Source organism: Thermobia domestica, chromosome 9 (assembly GCF_964235325.1).
Source record: "Thermobia domestica chromosome 9, izTheDome1.hap1.1, whole genome shotgun sequence".
NCBI classification, from domain to species: domain Eukaryota; kingdom Metazoa; phylum Arthropoda; class Insecta; order Zygentoma; family Lepismatidae; genus Thermobia; species Thermobia domestica.
In genome coordinates this window covers 73,765,628-73,786,008 of record NC_137462.1, presented here as the reverse complement: position 1 = coordinate 73,786,008, position 20,381 = coordinate 73,765,628, and the positions used below count along the sequence as shown (strand labels likewise).

At 35.0% G+C, this 20,381-nt stretch overlaps 2 protein-coding genes across 3 annotated transcripts in view; one reads left to right on the top strand and one right to left on the bottom strand.

Moving 5' to 3' along the window:
* The window catches only part of LOC145694747 (methyl farnesoate epoxidase-like), a 61,465-nt gene extending 57,967 nt beyond the window's left edge, over window positions 1-3,498 (top strand). For both annotated transcript variants that reach the window (XM_081771358.1, XM_081771359.1), the window contains exon 9: window positions 532-3,498. In XM_081771358.1, the coding sequence (XP_081627484.1) occupies window positions 532-716 (185 nt within the window). In that variant the 3' untranslated portion in view covers window positions 717-3,498. The remainder of the gene's footprint in view (window positions 1-531) is intronic.
* The window catches only part of LOC145694748 (peptidoglycan recognition protein-like), a 30,985-nt gene extending 10,835 nt beyond the window's left edge, over window positions 1-20,150 (bottom strand). The window contains exons 1-4 of the mRNA XM_081771360.1: window positions 19,904-20,150; window positions 13,932-14,142; window positions 10,541-10,659; window positions 6,372-6,566 (exon numbers count right to left, since the gene is read on the bottom strand). Of these exons, the coding sequence (XP_081627486.1) occupies window positions 6,382-6,566; window positions 10,541-10,659; window positions 13,932-14,142; window positions 19,904-19,958 (570 nt within the window). The 5' untranslated portion in view covers window positions 19,959-20,150 and the 3' untranslated portion in view covers window positions 6,372-6,381. The remainder of the gene's footprint in view (window positions 1-6,371; window positions 6,567-10,540; window positions 10,660-13,931; window positions 14,143-19,903) is intronic.
* Between the last annotated feature and the right edge of the window lie 231 nt (window positions 20,151-20,381).

Sequence of the window (20,381 nt, the reverse complement as noted above, 5' to 3'; positions counted from 1 at the left end):
TTTCATTTATTTTAGATAGTGTCTGAAGAAGGATATGCTAGATATCCGAAACAGTTACAAATTATAATTTAAAATAAAGTGGATTTAAGCTTTGGTCAGTGTCTAGTTTGTTAAAATATAGAGTCATGTATTACACTGGAATAAAATAATGAATTCAGCCCTTTTTGTTTCAATTTGGTACAATTTTTCAGCCCACTCCAGAGCTAGGACTGTGGCATCACTGTAAGGATAGCAAATGATTATAATCTTGGGTAGTAACGCAAGGACAGGCTCCTGGAGGTCCAGATCCCCTGCCCCAAAATCCCGACTTTTCTGCAAATTTAGTCTAATTTTAGGGATGATATTACAAATTTTAATATATATATATTTCTCATATTGCATTTCGACCCCTCAAAAGCTTTGACCTCTCCCGACATAAATTCCTGCGTATATGCCTGATCTTAGGATAAAAGCGTGCACCAATTACGTAGCTTATTCATAATCAAGGTAATGTTTGTTATTTTTTAATTGTTTCTCTTAATTTTTTTATAGGTAAACGTTCATGCGTCGCCGAGGGAATGGCTAACATGAATTTATTCCTGTTCCTCACTGGATTGTTGCAGAGTTTCCGATTGCGTGTTCCTGACAATGAACCCACGCCTTCCTTGCAACCACGAGGAGGAACCACGATAGCTCCTCAACCATTTAAAGTGCAACTAGAACCAAGGATTTTATAAGATTTCTTTCATCTTCATTAACATTCAAGCTAATTATATTTAAATAAGTATTTTCATATTGGACACATTTTTCTCAAGTTGTATCAAAGGCCTTCATTAAATCCCATATCAACAGAAGTTTTAGAGATAAAGAAATAGAAATATTACTACCATTACCGATCAATATTTCATTATAATAAGTTTCTATAAGATATTAAGATAATTATTTTTGTGTTTTATCTTTGAAAGGACTTAGGAACCATAAAATAGGAAATGTTTAATGCTTATTTTATCAAAATAATAATGCTAATGGTAATGGATTCGCTCACTGTTTAACTAATACAATTCCGGTAAAAGTGCTGCATTTCTGTTTTCTAATCCAAGCAGAGAAAACTGAAGTACTGAAGTGTATCACATGTTTTGAGTATTTGTGGATGTAAACTGGCATTAAGCCTGTTCCGTATCCATTTGTTTTTCTTAACAGAAATAGGCAACCCTTTCACGTACTTATCTAACATTGAATGTCATTGAGTGATTAGCAAAAAATCCCCCCCTTCTTTTTGACAATGTGATGGCATTGCAAGGTAAGTAAATTGTAGATTGCCTTCCAATCATTGTTGACCATAATGCCTACTCGTGATACTAACAGTGCTTTAGGCATACTATGAGCATACTCCCACCCTAACTTTTAAGCCCTTACAATAACATAAAAAAAACAACAACAATGAAATGTCATGCCAGGTTTGGAGGAGGAAGGAAGAACCGAAAGGTATCTTACTATGGTCACACCTATCACTCGTCCAAAGTTAAGCTGCTTATACTCAAAGGCGCCGGTCGGGGAAGGGGGGCTAGGGCCCCGGGTCCCAAATGTTCATGTGGACACCCGCATTGTATTTATAAATATACAATATTTGGCATAATTTGAATTCAATTTATCTTAAAATCCCCATATATACGTTCTGCATCTGAATGGGGCTCCCCAAAGTTAGAGAGACATCGGCGCCCTTACTCATACTGTGGCTACGTACAGACCCAAAACACACCATCTGTTGCTATCGATGTTGGTAAGGGTATGTTGCTACAAACAGTACACAGACAAAAGTACAACTCAAAATAAGAGCCGGGTCTCGCATCATTCGCTGTTATATTTATTCTACGCCCTGGTATGTCCCACTGTGCCCGTTTACAAAAACATATCTTCGACTAAATAAAATTTTTGTCGGGAAAGCAACCGTGTAAGGCAAAGTTACAACGCCTGGGGCATGATACAATAAAGTTATGGCATGTTATGTTGTTAACCAAGTTATTTTGTTTTAAAAAACTGGATACTCTATAATAAACATACTAAAATACACTTTAAAAATAATTCCAACGATACTCATGCTACACGTCATTTATTAAAAACAACTCCAACAATGTTAATACTAAATTCGAGGTAATAGCAGAAGCATTTCCAATTTTGCAAAAAGCTAACTTACAGTAATTACTTTGTAATTATTGTAATTTTGTAATACGCTCTGGGATTTTTTCAATACTTAGTTTTGTTGGAACTAATAATATTGAACTATTTTAATTATAATATTATCGTGATATTTGACTATTTTTAAGACTGTCATTATTACTTAAGACTGTTGTTTGATTTACATTACTCAGTCTGCTAATACACTGTGGAGTTCTATTGTCAAGTAAGGTAGTACTCCTGGAATTACCTGATAGATATTATAAGTAGTATATCTGTGTTAGGTATTGATTATACTTATTATGGTATTTAGTTGATGCGCGTCGTCTGCAATAGTTCTCTTCCCAATTTCTCTAATTTATTTTTTCAGTGCTTGGTGTTTTATTGGAAGTCACAGGAATCATCTATGTTTAGTTAGTCTCGTCATTTGTTTATTATGACTTCCTTGTGTTTTATTTGTTTATTTATTGTACATACACGCGACTTAGGAATGTGGATTAATTGAAAATATCTACTTAAAAAGAACGTAAGTAACACAAAAATACAAGAAAGACTAATACCAAATATATGTAAAGCATTAATCATGATGTATAACATCAATCATGATATTTTGGTATAAAATAGAGGCATAGTCAAGAAGAGTTTAACAAGAAGTACTAGGCAATCCTAAAGGAATAAACTCGGCTTGCAGGTGCTAAGATCAGATGATAATTAATGAATTAAACTAGTAATAGAGAAGACACTGAAGAGGTGAATGAAGAGATATTTTTGAAATGATTAAAATAATTTATTGTAACATTTGGAATTATATAAAGCAGGTTGAGAAAAATACCGGTACTCACTGGCTTTTATTCTTCTCAAGTAACTAATACTAATATTGATATTGTTTTAAAAATATACAATATATATTTTTGTCAAATATTTCATGTCATGGTTAAATTAATGAGGATGTTCATTAAAAAGCAATTGTTTTATGAAATTAGCTTTGTCCAATGACTGTTGTTATATTCGTAATTGTCAAAAATTGTAAAACGATTAATTTAATTTAGCGTTCAGTAACTGTTTTAGTACGTGGGCTTCACATATCTTGCTCTTTTTTTTTTTTTTTTGTACATAAACCAACGCATACAAAGTCAAACTAATAACGAATTGTCATTTTCTTTGTTCTAAGTTATAGTTGGTTATCAAAAGATAATCAATGTGGTATGTAACTGTGAATTATGATATGATAACATTTATATTCCAGAAGATATCATCAAAATAAATAAAAATCAATTTATATAATTTAATTTTTAATCATAAAGTACGTGTAGAGGATGTGTGTAATGTGTATGACTAGCTAGAGAGTAGCCATGGGTTCTTTACCCCAAAATTTATTAATTAACTAAAGTTACAGGATTGTCCAAATATCCAAGGAACGGCCGGATAAATGGAAACCTTCTTTGTGAAGAGGTCTTGAAGAACCAATGGCTTTCTGACGGTAGACGTTTAGACTGTTAACTTACAAGGAGCACTAGCATACTATTTACTATTTTGAATATTATAAATTAATGGACTTTCTTTCAATAACTAGTAAATACGTATATGTTAGTATAACATAGAATAATATCGATATCATTCTAGGATTGGTAGCCTGTCAACATATTTAAGTTATTAAGTGCAGAGAAACAGGTGAACATATAGTATGAATGGAAATAGAAGGTAAGTATATTAGATAACGCATCTGAAAGCTTACACACATGAAAGATGTTTCAGTGCCACTTTCATATTTTGAATATGTCGTATTATTATTATTATTATTCAATCAAATCTCGTATTTATATCGCAATAGAAAATAAATAATACTGCGGCAAACTGAAAGCATACTTATCTGATTCCCACATTTCGCCGTACATCTGGAAACCATTCGTATACTCAAGTAAGCTCCATAACATAGAGCATACATAACATATCAAATCATATCAATCAATATAGGATAGATACATTAAAAAAACATCAAAACTACAAACTAAAAAATTGTCACTATTTGCAACCACACATTCTTGACATCGCTCAGCTAATTTCGTAGCAAAATAAATCTAAAGTTTGCAATGCGAAGAAGTCCACAACCGCACCCTGTATCGCCGGATCATCAGGGAAAGATTTCCTTTCTAAGAAGTGAACGAGATGGCAGAAGAGATGGTAGTCGGTAGGTGAGACGTCAGGAGTATACGGTGGATGAGGAAGAGCTTCATATTTGCAACTCATGAAGAGTATAATCGAGTAACATGATGATAACAATGTCTTTTATACATTTACGGACGCTTGCGGGCAAACTTGGCGTGAATTTAGTGGAGTTCAGTACTGTAACAATCCCAGTGATGGTTTCGACTCTACGTGGAAAGACACGATGGATCATTTTCACCATATATCACTATACCAGCATCAACATCTTTAATACTTTCCATTGTATAAGCTTTCCATTGTATTTCTGTAGACTTAAATCCAATTTAAACTACTCACTGAGCCATACAATAAGTTGATTGTAAAAATTAATAACGTGTAACAGTTTCGCCAACTATCCACTTGGCTTCATCACATACTCTTGATAGTGTTTGATGAAGCCAAGTGGATAGTTGGCGAAACTGTTACACGTTATTAATTTTTACAATCAACTTATTGTATGGCTCAGTGAGTAGTTTAAATTGGATTTAAATCAACATCTTCTAAGACTTTGGGAAATTGTTCTGGACTTTGGTCAAGATACGTTTACGATTGTCTTAGCAAATCCAATTTTCTTGTAAAGTGACAATCCGATACAAGAAACTTTCCAGGTTATTCCTTATATTCAGAGAAATGTACACCTCCAGACGGCTGGTATCAATTCACGCATAACCGAACGAAAGTGATATAGTGTGTCTGACTTGTCTGCAATGGCACAAACACTTTTCCGAGGCTCCGCTGTCAAGGCGTTCCTGAGGGGCTCATCCGAACATGACGTTGGTTGGTGCCTACTGGGTCGTTTTTTAATATTACCGGAATGAAATTTTGACAATCCAACACTGAATGGCACATTTATTTGTCATTTCTGCCAAACTACAATGTTAATGTATTCAATAATTTAATTTGTAAAGGAAAGTTACTTGTAATTGTGTGTCCTTCATGGTGAATATTCATACGATTGTGTTTAAAAACTTACTGCCCCCTGACTTTTTGACTACCCCAACATGTTTGATGGATATGGATTTGTGACAGATGACGCATGAAATTAGTCAAGCCCTGTATTGTGTTGATGAGATGAGTTTCCCACCAGACATCAATACAGATATTTCACTCGCACCAACCTACTATTTTCGAATTTTTGGTTTAAGTCCGACATTCTCAATACATTGTTGGCCCAAAACTAGCACACATACAGCTTTATAATCACAATACTGTGTGTATATGTGTTCCTGTCTGAAATTTTATTTTCACCAAATTTTTAGATCTGAAAAATGACTTAGGCTTAACATAACGTCAGGGTGGCTCAGTGGAAGGGAGCTCACCTCTGGTGCATCCTTGCGTCGATCTCGTTGTTTTTAACATCATGTCTGTGGATTTTCTCGAAACTTTCCTGTTTTTCCCATATTCTAATTCCACTAACTATTTTATATATATTTTTTTCACTAATCATGTGTGTCCTTCAGCATATAAAGGATAATCATAAAACACAAAACTAAACGATTTCATTTTAACCGAGCCTAAGCAAGTGACATTTGATAAATCATATTTGAAGGACTTGGGATATTGGTAACTATTTAAAGGGGGTGTTGTCATCAAAGTTGAAACACTTTTAAATAGGAGAACAATAAAAGCACAACATTGACGGGCATGCTAGGGGATATGACAGCAACAAAGGAGGAGAAGGCTACAGTTGATGAACGGTTTTGCAACGGAAAACATCTGTGTAGAGGCAAAGAAGTTTGCTGAGGACTGTGATGCATGCAGACTTCTTAGTATGCGGCAAGTGAACTGCCGATAATGTCAGAATACCTATGGTGATGATGATATGACAAAGAAGACAGCACTTAAATTCAATCAAACTTGACTTCTAATATAAGGTTACTTTATACTCTGCTCATCTTCCAGGCTATAAATCCAAGTTCTTACCGCTCTAGCGTTATAGCCATGTCGCATATTTCGAAAGGAATATAGAATAATTGTCTAGAGGATATGCATAAGAATGGAAGAACGCTCACCTTAAAGTTTCTAAGGTTTTTCAACCCAGTGCTCCCATCTTTGAATTACCCTGTAGACATTGTTTCCTGGACTGGCAGTAGCAACCACCTGTCGATGACCTAACAATTTATAATCTTCCCTCAGTTCCCCTGCTTCCACTCCACAAGCCAACAACTGTTTAACAGCCGTTAACTGTTTCTCAGTAGGAACAGCCTCTGAAAAGTTAAAACCAGAATTTATTAGTAAAAAAATCATAAGAACTACAGTTAGTATTGAAGATATTTAAGAGTCTCTCATTTCACATTTCATACAGAAAATACTTCCTTGGGAAACAAAATACTCCGAACCTGAGAAACAAAATTTAACGGAGTTGAATCCGTTGCCATCTTTGTTTTCGAGCCCCCTGATTTGTACAATACAGCATTATTATTTTTTTTTAATGTTTCCAAATATACTTTTTTCTCTAAAATTTGCATAAGGATTTACACTCACCCATATAATTTAATTCAGCTTGGTTAGGCTTATTTATTGGTATTTGCGTATGTCTCGTCTTTGAACACTTTTCTCAATTAAATATTAATATTGCAAGTAGTGTGTGTGCGTATCACTGGTACAGTATGTCTGTCACTGTTAGGAGTCTGTCTGTCACTGCTAGGAACATTTTTGTCACTGTTAGGAGTATTTATGTCACTGTTAGGAGCATTGTGTCACCGTTAGGAGTATGTCTGTCAGTGTTAGGAGTATGTGTGGCACTATTAGGAGTATGTCTGTCACTGTTAGGAGTATGTCTATCAGTGTTAGAAGTATGTGTGGTACTATTGGGAGTATTTTTGTCACTGTTAGGAGTATGTCTATCAGTGTTAGAAGTATGTGTGGTATTATTGGGAGTATTTTTGTCCCTGTTAGGAGTATGTCTATGACTGCTAGGAGTATTTTTGTCACGGTTAGGAGTATTGTGTTACTGTTAGGAGTACTGTGTCTCTGTTAGGAGTATGTCTGTCAGTGTTAAGAGTATTTTTGTCACTGTTAGGAGTATGTTTGTCACTGTTAGGAGTATGTTTGTCACTGTTAGTAGTATGTCTGTCACTGTTAGAAGAGTATGTTTGTCACTGTTAGGATTATGTGCGTCACTGTTAGTAGTATTTAAGTCAACGTTAGAAGAGAAATAACACTAGAAGCCTATGATTTATTAGTTAACAGTGTATTTTTTTACACATGCAGCACACAAATAAATAAATAATATATTCCAACAGTATAAAAAATTGTCGACAACGAACGTCATATTTTTTAGACCCATAAAATACTTTTTCACAATTATCTCGAAACTTACACATGAGAATTCACGATCAAGCATGTCATTTTATTCGGGTCGAAATTCTCCAAAAACTAATTTATATCTTATTCTTCCAGAATACTTTAGTTAAACAGAAATTGAAGTTATACTTCATACCCGTTGCGGTTCTTGAAGGAAGTCAGACCAATAAAGTTTAAATTCTGCTGCCACAATCTAAGGGAAGAAATCTAATGTACTACTAATTGTTGTCTACAGCTTTCTGAATCTATATGAAGCTTTCATCCCTTTGCATGTAACGATACGTTTTTTTTTTTAAAAAAAAAAAGAACTATGTGACTTCCTTCAAGAGCCGCCACTGGTTGATACCTACTAAATTAAATTAAATTTTAATAGAGACTGGCATTAATTACCCGCTTCGCTGGGTTAAACTAAGAAAAAATAGTAATATGGTTCGTTACTCAGTCACTTTTTACTATTACTAAAGCGCTCTTTGATATCAGTCATTTTTGATGATTTTTATATATTCCCTCTCCTCTCCGTGTTGCGGGACACGGCTTCGAAATTGTCAATGTTCATCTCAACGACCCCGAAAACTATGAATTTGACACTGATATTGGTCATTTCGATCATTCTTATATATATATATATATATATATATATATATATATATATATATATATATATATATATATATATATATATATATATATATATATATATATATATATATATATATATATATATATATGTCCCCTTCCCACCCCCAAGTTGCGAGGCTGAATTGGGATTTAAACGGCATCAGAAGTATCACTGTTCATCTTAACGACACCGAAAACTATGGATTCGATACTAATATCGGTCATTTTTGATCATTTTTAAATGCCTGTCCCCTCCCCGAACTTTAAGTTACACCGTCAAAGTGATATGACGAAAACCATCTCAGGTTTAGACTTCATCTAGGTTGTAAATTTGATCGAGATCAGTCCGGTGGTTCAAGAGATATTAAGCTTTATTTATTTTTATATATCTCCCCCTCCTATCCCCGTCCCCTAAGTTCTACTGTCAAAGTGAAATGATAAAAAAAATCTCATCTATATTAAAAATTTGAATTAATTTTTATTTAAGTTCCACTGTAAAAGTGATATGATAACCACCCAAAGTCCGAACCTCATCTATGTTGAAAATTTGGGTAAAATCGGTTGGGTGGTTTGAGTGTGATAAAGTCACAAAGACGGGCACTTTTATTTTTATTTTTTTAACATATATGTTCCCCTCCCCTTCCCTACATTGCTTCGTCAAAGAAAAATGATAAAAAAAAAAAACATCCCAGGTTCGAACCTCATCTATTTTGAAAGTTTGATCCAGATCGGTCGTTTGGTTCAAGAGTTATTTTTATTTTTTTTATAATTTCCCCTCCTCCCCTAAGTTCTACCGTCAAAATGAATAGCTAAAAACACTCCCGGGCCAGATCCGCATCTACGTCAAAAAATTGATAAAAGATCGGTTAGGCGGTTCAAGAGATTAAGAATCACAAATATAGTCATATTCAATTTTATAATATAGGTTAAGGAAGTTTACTACTTAAGTCTTTTCCTTCCTCTTAATCAATCCTGTTCACAAAAATAATTAAACCTTGTTCACATTATAAAGGCTTTATGAGTACAGTTGGACCATCATGGATGTTCTATGAGCAGCGGTGGATCTAGAAGGTAAAAACGGGGGGGGGGAGCATCCAGAACCCAGATTATGGTAGATATATCATAAGTTTAATATAAAATTTGGAAAATAAATAAATAATAGCTTCAATTACTTTTGAAACTCAAAAAACTGGGGCCTTAGGTCCCCCGGCTAGATCAGCCTCTGTCTACGGGTACTTTTGAGCCCGGCTAGATCAGCCTCTGTCTACGGGGCTATATTTATAAAGTACCGCCAAAAGTATACATATTACCTAGCTTGTTCTTTTATCAATAACTTCGGAACAAATAGGCCGATATGCATGCAGATTTCTTTATTTTGAAGTACAGAAAATCGAGTAGTAAAATGGTTAGAACGTATGTTTTTGGAGTTGTACATGAACCAAGTTTCGATTTCTAGTATTGACTTTTTACGATAAGGGAATTCAGGGGTTACTTAAATTAAGAGTAATAAACTACAAACTAGAAATTTAGAAATAATGTCATGTTATTGTAATGATCAACAAACTAGAGCCTTTCTACTTTAAGTGTGCCCTCGGAAAATATGTGAAACATACTTCGGTCCTACCTCCACCGTCCTCTTAAGGAGAAAATCTTCCCTTAGCTTTGGGGAAAGAAGTGAATGACCTCGGTTGTGTTGCCAATTTATCATTCAGTGGTTTGGTCTTGGCAAGTGAAGATCGTGGGCTACTTAGAATGGCTAACAAGACAGAGCACAGCGAAGCCCGTGAAGTAATTCAATGTGACAACCCCGTCCACATCCAATCATTCAAGGATCTCGGTCACAGCAACTTGTCCCTCCTCTTTCGAGGGAGGTACGGAAAAAACACACAGCGACAGCTGCGTCAAGAGGATCACTCGGTACGTAAGCTTACGCCAGATCCCATACACTAACGAATTGACAGCTGATAACAAGACTAGCGTATGAAATTTTATGGCTACGTCGGAAAAATACGTCAATGTATGGCCCACTTAATAGCTCTCTGAACTGTAATATTCTTTATGTGTATGGGAGGTTTAGTTTAGAAATGATCTATTCTTTTACCAAACTGAAAATTCCGATCAAAATTGTTTATATTCATTATATTTTAAGTTATATTAATATAAACAACAAGAAGTGAAAACGTTCGGCATTTAGTAACAGCAAATTAATATATTAGTCGTGTCAGTGTTCAACCAATATCTTTGCAACTATCATTACCTTGATAGTTTCCAATAAAAGAGATTCCTATGGATCTTGTATTGAATTTCTTGGTGTGGGCGCCAGCTTTATGCCATCCCCGGCCTTCATATATATTTCCGTCTCCACCAACTAGAAATCTAATTTTAAAAAAGAGAAAAAGAAAAACATTTTAATACTGCAAACTTTTTTGATGATTTTTGCATTAGTTACGCTAGTTGACTCAACAAGGAAACAATTTCGCATAATCATACCGACGCTAGACTTACTATGTAAGTATATGATTATAAATAGCATAACACATTCATTACAACAGGAAGAAAGATTACAGATAAACAACTTTTGTTTCCTATTATAAATTATTAAAGAAGCAAAAAAAAAAAAAAAAAAAAAAACAATAACTTTCTTCCTCTTGAGGTAACTGATAGACAAAAATTAGCTTATTCATACAGAATGGTCATTAATGACAACTCATTTTTAATGGTATTTCATATATAGCAAATAATATCTGTTTAGATTTGGAATATTTAGTCTACGGCTATTCCATGCGTTCGCAACGCGCTTTTATGACTAATGCGTGCGTTTAGAATACGCTGACCATGTATTTAAACGTTGCTGGCAAATCACAATGCGCCGCAAACGCGAAAGCAATAAAAACGCGCAGAATACGTATTTCGTGCTCGAGCGAATTTCGTGCGTTTCGGAACAATAAACCGCCTGCTGTTTCAGAATCAATAAAAGATGTCTAAAGGAAGGGGGAAAAGAAAAGAAAAGACGCGTTGCCAAGCAAGATGATTTTAGCAAGAAACAGCTGCTTGGAAGATGCTTTGTGCAGAGTATTGGAATTCTGCTATTATAAAATATGTGCGACTATAGCAATAGAAAATTCACAAAGATACAAGGAAAGTTCGAAAAATTAGCTAATAACATAAAAAATTATGTAACACAACAAGACTACATAGAAAAAAAGACCTGGAAACACTGGCTGGTTCACAGTATGATTTATAACTCTGGCGAAAGTAAAATTACCGAGTAGCCACCTAGGTCGCGTTCGATACAGGGGGTAACGCATCGGAAACGTATCCTCGTCTAGCCATATCTTGTCTTTCAACGAGTTTGGTTTACAAAAACTAATTTATATATTTCTTCTGTCTGTCCGTATGTTCGTCTGTACGGAACACAAAATATCTTAAGAATTAGATGATCGACCACCATCAACTTTAGCCAGACTGAAGAGGGACAAAAGGTAGGAATTGAGTTCACTGACGGAAGTAATCCATCAACCGGAAGTTCCTGGTTTTAACGTTAAGCAAAAACGGTAATAGGTAGCGAGAAGTGTTTTCTTGCAATCGATTAAACGTCTTGTATATAATACCCAATCTCACTTTACTAAAAACCGGAAGTGATAGGAATACACTACAACTTCCGGTTTCAATGTTGATTTATATAGAGCAAAAACGATTTTTTTTTGGGGGGGAGATTGAGGAATGGAATTTAGTTTTAAGAAAAGGTAAAATCTTGTCTCTAACCCTGTATTCAAGCAGGAAGTGACAGAATCAACAACTTCCGGTTTTAACATCGATCACTATATTGTAAAACGGTAATGGCTAACGAAAAGCTTTCTGCAATTAAGTAAGCGTCGAAAGAAAATCTTTAAAATGAAATATGTCAGTTTAAGTCCACAATTATGCCCTTTAGGCTAAGGGGAAAGGTGATTAAAGCAGTGAACGATAATTTGAAAAATTGGCGGAATGAGAATGTGGGAAGAAAGGAGCGTAAACCCTGAGAAAACCCACGGACACGTTGTTGTTCACCACAAACTTAGCCGGGGATTGAAAATGAAAAAGAAAATGAAATGAAAATTTTGAGTTTTACGTCCCACTCTTATGCCGGCTAGACTCAAGGAGACAGTGATGATGAGAAATGAATAGGAATGCGCACGAGACGAGTCGAGGCAGAATTTTCCTGACAAAATTCGAGTCGAGACACAGCTCTTCCATTTTTCGAGTCGAGACATCACTTTTACAGCACATTTTCGAGACGAGACAGTCTCAAATATTGTCTCGTGCGCATCCCTAGAATTGAATGAAATGGTAGAATGAAGAAAATGGAAGGAAACGGGGGATCCCACGCACCATTGCTAAGCGCTCTACTCCTGAGCCACTGTGCCCCTCCCTGTAAGCGTCCGAAGAATATACTCTTATCCCCACTCTAACGTCTCTACTAAAACCGGAAGTGAAAATCTACAACCACTTCCGGTATCAGTATAAATTGAGAAAACGTCACCCCATTCAAATGAAGCTCCTTTACGTGTTTTTTTTTTTTTTTTCGTTTTGTTAAATTTACCTACTAAACTTTCCCTTGAAGTACGAACATTGCTCAAAAGCATCATCTCCAATGTTGAATACGTACTAAGTCTATGCTGAAATGCTGTTATTACTTAAATGCTAAACTTTATATCAGTCATTTCCAATAGACCTTTGTCCTTTAAGATGTGAAACCTCGTATGTCTAATTTATTAATTTTACAGGAGACTTCACTATGTCTATTCACAATATTTATATTTCAGACCTTCTGAAGAGTGCGTTATCCTTTTAAAAAACACTGATATAGCTGCTCTCATCACAACACAAATGATTATAAAATCCATTGAACTCTCTGCCATACGAGGTATCACCTGAAATTTCCAATTCTCGACACACAATCCAACACTATAATCGACTGTTTCTCAGCAGTCGATTGTTTGTTGCGTACGACGGTGGGTTATTTTTTCTCACTAGGTTTGAGCTTTTAGCGTAAAATCGCAAAAAAAAAAAAAAAAGGAACATAGACGTATCACATTTTAAACAACGTTATGTATGGCGTAGGAGCGCAGTTTTTACAATTGAAAAAAAGGAGACAGAAATACAATAAGCAAAGAAGGAAACGGGATTACGTAGGAGAGCAAGTGCTGCTAGTATACTCACAGCTACGGATTCACGAGTAGTATGCCTACAAAACCACCGGCTATACTATTAATGTTCTTGTTTGCCTGCTACCATTGTCTTTAGTCAACGTCAGGTTACCTGGTAGCTGCTTCCCTTCTAATTGAGAAGACGAGAACCAAACCAGACCCGTATCCAGAGGGGGTCTAGGGGGGGCCGGGCCCCCACTAAATTTTTGCTGCCCCCCTTAAAATTTTCACGGTAGGCTTGGAAATGAACTATAATATGGTGATGAACTATAGTATGGTTGGATCGGGCCCCCCTAACTTCAGCCCCCCCTAAATTTCTGGGCTGGCTACCGGCCTGAACCAAACTGTAACGGTAAACAGCATTCAGTTCAAAATGGCCGCTTTAGAACATAAACGAACATATTAGAATTTCTACAAATCATAATCAAGTACATCGTGCTTAAAAGAGAAATCACTTACGAGTATCCAATATCTTCCCAGTCCAAATCCTCCATTTGGAAACGCTGAATATTTTTTACACGAACTTTACACGTCGCTTCATCAGTGCAGACAGGAGTCACTGTGTGTGAAATGATTACGTATTCAACGGGGATTATTATATAGTTCACCTTCTTTGGCCTCATTCCACCCCATTCTTCTCTTGGGATGATTCTTGGACAGTTGTCTTGGCCTAAAAGAAGTTTGAATTTAGAGAATTGTAAAAATCGTTTATCATAACACAAATAAGCTTTCAAATTGTTGATAAAATTTAAACAAAAACTTAAGATATTAACATCTCGATTCTTGAACTATATATTCAGAGATAGGAAAGTAGTTAACAATGCAAACTAGAATTCTGGCGCTTTCTATTTCATGAATTAAGGTGTACTGAGTGTTAATGTATAGTTATCTTTGCTCTCTCAATTTAAACCTAAGTAAATTGTTTTGAAGCCCATTTGAATTTGTTTTAAGGAAATATTAACTTGTTTCAACCCACTTTGATCGCATTCTCTATAAAGAAGCAAATGAGTTTCGTTTCACAGCATGAAACTACAGTAGACTTCCAACCTACGGGAATTCAATACTCAAAGTTGAAGTAGTATTTCTATAACTATTGGTTTCAATAAATTGATAAGATAACAGATAGAATCTGTTCCTCGGACGCTGAATCCATATTAAATAGCCATTATTTGCTATGCCTTATTGTTTTTGTTCTATGACGACAAAGGTTGAAACAGGAAACGATTCATTTGAACCACTTCCGGATTCAATAGAAGGTTAAGGGAGGAGTTAGAACCAACTCTTGGGAAGCTGAATCGATTGCAAAAAATTCCATCTCGATTTGTCTTACCGTTTTTGCTCTATAGAAATCAGTGTTAAAACCGGAAGTAGTAGTAAATTTCAACCACTTCTGGTTTTGGTAGAGTGTTGCGGGTTGTGATGGTATGTACTCTTGGGACTAAATCGTTTGCAAAAAAAAAAAAAAAAAAAAAAAAAAAACCGCTTCTCACTACCTGTTATTGTTTTTGCTTTATGGCGATAAACATTAAACCAAGAAATGACTAAAGCCTGTGACAAACATCTTGGCATTTCAGCTAAATGAATAAAACGCAAGCTCTGAGGCGACGTTGCCAAGTAGTATAGGGGTGTGGCTATGGCTTGGCTAAACAGACGAACTACAGCGCGATCAGGTGGCAAGAGTAGGCTGAAGTGAATCTGTACAAAATGAACGTGGCAATACCGCAGGCTTCTCATTTGCTAGCAGCATTTAAAGGGAACTTAGAGCGCCGCCTTCAAATACCAAGATGTTTGTCACGCCGTTTACTTTGACCACTTCCAGTTTCAATAGAGAGTTAACGGAGGAGATGGATACTATTCTTGGGACGTTGAATCAATTGCAAAGAATCGCATCTTGATATCTCTTACCGTTTTTGCTCTGATGCCTGTCGACAGATGGACAGACGGATAAAGCCTCCTATAAGACTTCCAATACTTATGCATAGTACAGTTTGAAAGTCTGAAATGAATGTTACTACATTCGTCCCAACATTACTAAAAAACCCAGTCTGGTTTTCCTCTTCGGAATTCTCTAGATGTGTTTTATACAAACGAGGACATGAAAACTAAAGGAGAGCACGAAACTAGAGGCGCGTTTAATGATATCTTTTCTGGATGCTGACTGTATTTAAATTGTTGAGATTCATCACTAAATATGTCTGCACTCTACAGTGGAAAATGCTGTAGAAAAAAAAAGAAGAGTGTTGTGTACAAATGGTTGTCGAGTTCAACAAGAACATGAGAAGATGAAAGACAAATGAACTAAAGCTTATACCACAGGTAAAAAGTGCCCACGCTTGGATAAAACACATACACTCAAGTAGTCACGATAAAAACGATATCAAATTTGGGATTTTGAGATTATTTTTCTCGTGATCTCATGGATGATCTGTATGTTCAAAGGTAGTTTCATTAAATTCAAAGTTCTGCCACTAGTAAGAAGACCTCAAAAGGCATAAAACTAAAACGTTATAATTTTATTTTATGAAAGTAAAATAACTTGTATTTTCACTGTCTTCCAAAGGGCATATCAATTATTCAAAATCAGTATTAAAAAAGGGGGAAAATATTATTACAGAAGGGCTTACAACCTGATAGAAAAGCAGTATAAAGTATTACTGCAAGCAGTACAAATATTCATAGACTAATGGTTAGCGTTCTTGTATCGTAATTGTAGAGATCCCAGATTTAAATAGCTGGCCTGGTCAATTTAACTTAGCTATTTCCAGTTTTTTTTTTTTTTTTTTTTCACCAGGCGAGTGGCGGGTTGGAACTTTAAAATATATGTATATACAGTAGTCGTAATTATTTCATTTTTACGGTTTTTTTTTTTTTTTTTGTAGTAAAGCACTACTATGAAACAAATTTAAGTTTGAAAAGCCATTTGAAAGTCTTATTCTCATATATTTCTGTTAATAATTTGAGGGGATTAATTATTATCGTTCTAAATTCATGAAGTACTAATCTAACTAAACTCATGAGTATACAGAGTTTCCATAAAAATACTATCATATTTTAAAAGTGGTATTACGTCGCTGTGGATAATTGTATTTAAATAAAATTGGTCACATTTGAAGGAAAAAAAACTCAAATATTTTTGTGCATGTCAACAACGAACACCAATGGACAACATTCTCAATAATGGACGGAATTAAATACAGAAAAAGTAAATTCACTCATGTTTACTTTGTGATTAGTCGATATGGGTTCAATGTTGGATATTTAGCAGGCATTTTCTGTTTCTGCTGCAGGTCACTTGGGAAGTTTTTATGTTTCTGTATTGTTATTAAATTATTATTAAATTATTAGTTTTAAGGAGTTATGGCGATAACACAGGAACGAAGTTGGTCTGTTTTGGAATATCACAGCACGTATAGTCTGGCGCAGGTTCAGTGTGCTTTTAGGCAAAGGTTTCAACATCAGGCTCCCACATAAACTTCAACTTTGAAGTGGTACCGCGATTTTATGGACCGTGGCTGGATGTCATCACAGGAAAAGCCATTCAGGGAGACCATCTGCTAATGCGGGAATTGTAGAACAAGTGCTAGTCGCCTGATTTGGCGGTTTGTGACTTCTTTTTATGGAGTTACGTAAAAGATTGTGTCTATGTACCCCCATTACCTCAAAACCTCAAGAAGTGCTAGTTCTTACCAGTGCTGCCATCCAATCCATTTCACCAGATATGTTGGAGCGTGTGTGGCGTGAATGGGATCGTCTTGATCTCTACATCGCTACTCGTGGGACTCACATTCAATGTGTATGAGGTATAGTAAATATATATATATATATATATATATATATATATATATATATATATATATTTGAGTGTTTCTTTCAAATGTGACCAATTTAATTTTAATACGATTATCCAAACCGACGTAATATCACTTTAAAATATGATTGTATTTTTATGGACACACTGTATAATTCCAGTCCTATTATTATTATTATTATTATTATTATTATTATTATTATTATTATTATTATTATTATTATTATTATTATGTGCGTATCAAATAAAAAATAGACAATTCGTGAACATAATATAGAAATGGTATCGAAAGTGAAGCAGAAATTATTAAAATAATCACATTAAGAAAAAAAGAAGTATTATCTTTGTTATCCTATAGATTTTTTGAGCCTGCAACTAGTCTTAAATATGCCTACTCTATGTATATGCTAAATTCGTTATGCCGCTAAGAGACAAAGGATTGAAAAATCAACACAATTTCCTAAGTCAACATTGATTTTTTTTAATGGCAAAAATCTCAATAAGAGCTTCACACAATATGTACATTTTTCTTTGCACACATAACACCTAAATTGTATACAGGGCCAGTTAGTTTTTCCTATTACTTAAACTTTGTAAACTGAATGCTATTTTAAAATCTTGCCTTTTCAATGAACAAAAAGAAGTGATCGTAAAAATGGAATGTTTCTCCTACTAGACCAATGCTGAGAAACAACTATGCCATTCATGAAACCATACCTGCAGCTAGAAACAGCTGAGAAATGATAGAAAGGTAGAAAAGGAGTGCTACAAAAGTATAACTTTTTCTTATATTAGTGATTTATACTATAGAGTAGTGTTATATACAACTTCTTTTTTTTTTTTTAAAAAAAAGCAACTTTCACCTTAAATTGAAGGCATTTGATTTCTCGTTAGCGATATGTGTGTGTGTGTGTGTGTGAACATTTTGGAGCATTGTTATACAATCAACTGAGCCGAAAGTGACATTAGCTCAGTGGAATTGAAGTGATAACGCTCCTGTATGTGATATTTTTTTCTAAAGTACAAATTTCTATAACGATTTTCTATCCAGAATTATTGTTCTGTAAATGTGAATAATTTTAATCTCAATAGAATTTTCACTTTTAGTGATCAAAAATTACGTTAAAACAACAATAATGAAAAAAGTGGCAGATTAAGAACATTTCAGAAAGAAAATTAAAATTTTGCGCGGAAAATGCAAAATTTCGAAATTAAAATGAGTGCCTACCTAGAACAGTGGTCGCCAAACTTACGAAGCTTATAAGCTATGGAATCGTTTTAAAATCCTACTATGAGCTACCAACCAAAAGAACTACCAACTTTAAAAACAAATCTTACATTTGTTTATTGCCTATAGACTTACATTTCTAGTAAATATGAAATCAAACTATCCAAGTTAGCAAATGTCTAATATACACACGAAAAACATAACGTTTAGCAAATGTCTAATATACACACGAAAAACATAACGTTTAGCAAATGTCTAATATACACACGAAAAACATACATAACGTGCACAATCCCACGCGTATACAGTCAACTGTGAGATACGGCTGACAATGGCAATTGCGCGGGAGAAACAAGCAGTTATTGTCGTCAGCGCCCCCTGTCGTTAGCGTCAGCTCAGTAGAGGAATCAAGGTTAGCCAATCAGTACATTAACGTTATATACCGAAAACGTCCCCGTAAGCTACTAGTAGCTCGCGAACTACGGTTTGGCGATTACTGGCCTAGAAGGTAATTTTAAACTTAACATTTTACCTTAGAATACGTAAATAAAAATAAAAACATTAACACCAAACACTATATAACGTAAATGCAATACATCTTACAACATACCTTGTAAGCTGCCAAAGATAGAGAGTGTGTGAAAAGTTTCTATGCACCGAAAGTAGCATCTTTTATAGAAGACATTCTGAAATGTCTTGTATAAAAGATGTTTAAAACGGAGCTTTCCGGATGTACAAACATGTTTGCATAGTCATCTGTACGTAAGTTTAGCAAAGATCTTTCTTTAATTTGGTTTAGAAGTCATATATTACATAATAGCATGCATTCATAATGCAAAGCATCTTTACAAACATCCTGTATAAGCGACAGTTGACTGCAGTGGCGTAGGGAAGGGGGGCGGAGGGCCCCCCAAAGAGGTCCGACAATGTACTTTGGTATTTTGATGTTTGTAATTTTTTTATATATTTTTATGTTTACATATTTTTTTGTTTGTAATTTTTCTATATGTATCTATAACAGCACTTGGGCAACCCCAAACACACATCCTGGCTACGCTACTGGTTGACTGTGAACAGAGCCTACGTCTACAATTTTGATAGCTTAATCTCTTTTTCTACTCGCTAGCCTGTGCTTTTTCCGACTCCAAAATTACCATGTGGTCACTACAGTCATCTCTTTGTTTAAGCATACCGGTTTTCAACAAGAGGAAAGTTTCTATCAAGATACTAGCAGATGATTAAAGCAGCTAAGCCATAATATACTGTATATGCTGACCTGTTGTCAATGTGTACAGTAAAGAATGGTTAAATGTAAAAGCGCTATTAGAATATTAGTTTTGAAGGCAGCAAAGTAAAGGAAAACAGCTTCAACGACAAAGGTATAATTTTACTCACCAGTTACAATTACTATCCCACCAAGGAATAAGGAAAATGTTATCCAAATGGTCATCACGTTACTTCTAAAGCTGTACAACAAACTAGTTACGAATCAACTTCTTCACCTTGTCTCTTCTGCTGAGTGCACACTGAGTCTTCCTCTCGCAAATAACGGAACAACAGGCAAAGAAGGGAAAAAACCTTACTGCACGTCACCACGTCTCAAATGCTGGAAAAATTGCAACACACTGCTTGCTGTAGAAGAGAGTTCCTCAACCGGATGCTTCTTTCTGCCCTTGAACTTCCTGTGAGACAGAATTATTTGTAAGGGAAATTAAAATATTTATGACCTCATCCGTTCTTCCGTTAAGGTAATTCTTCGAATATTACGTATGTATTGAAAAAACAAGGTATATTTACACAGAATAATTAGGGAAATTACACTATTCTTGTTACATACGTAATAAGGAGTGCTTATAGTAGCGTACACAGAAGT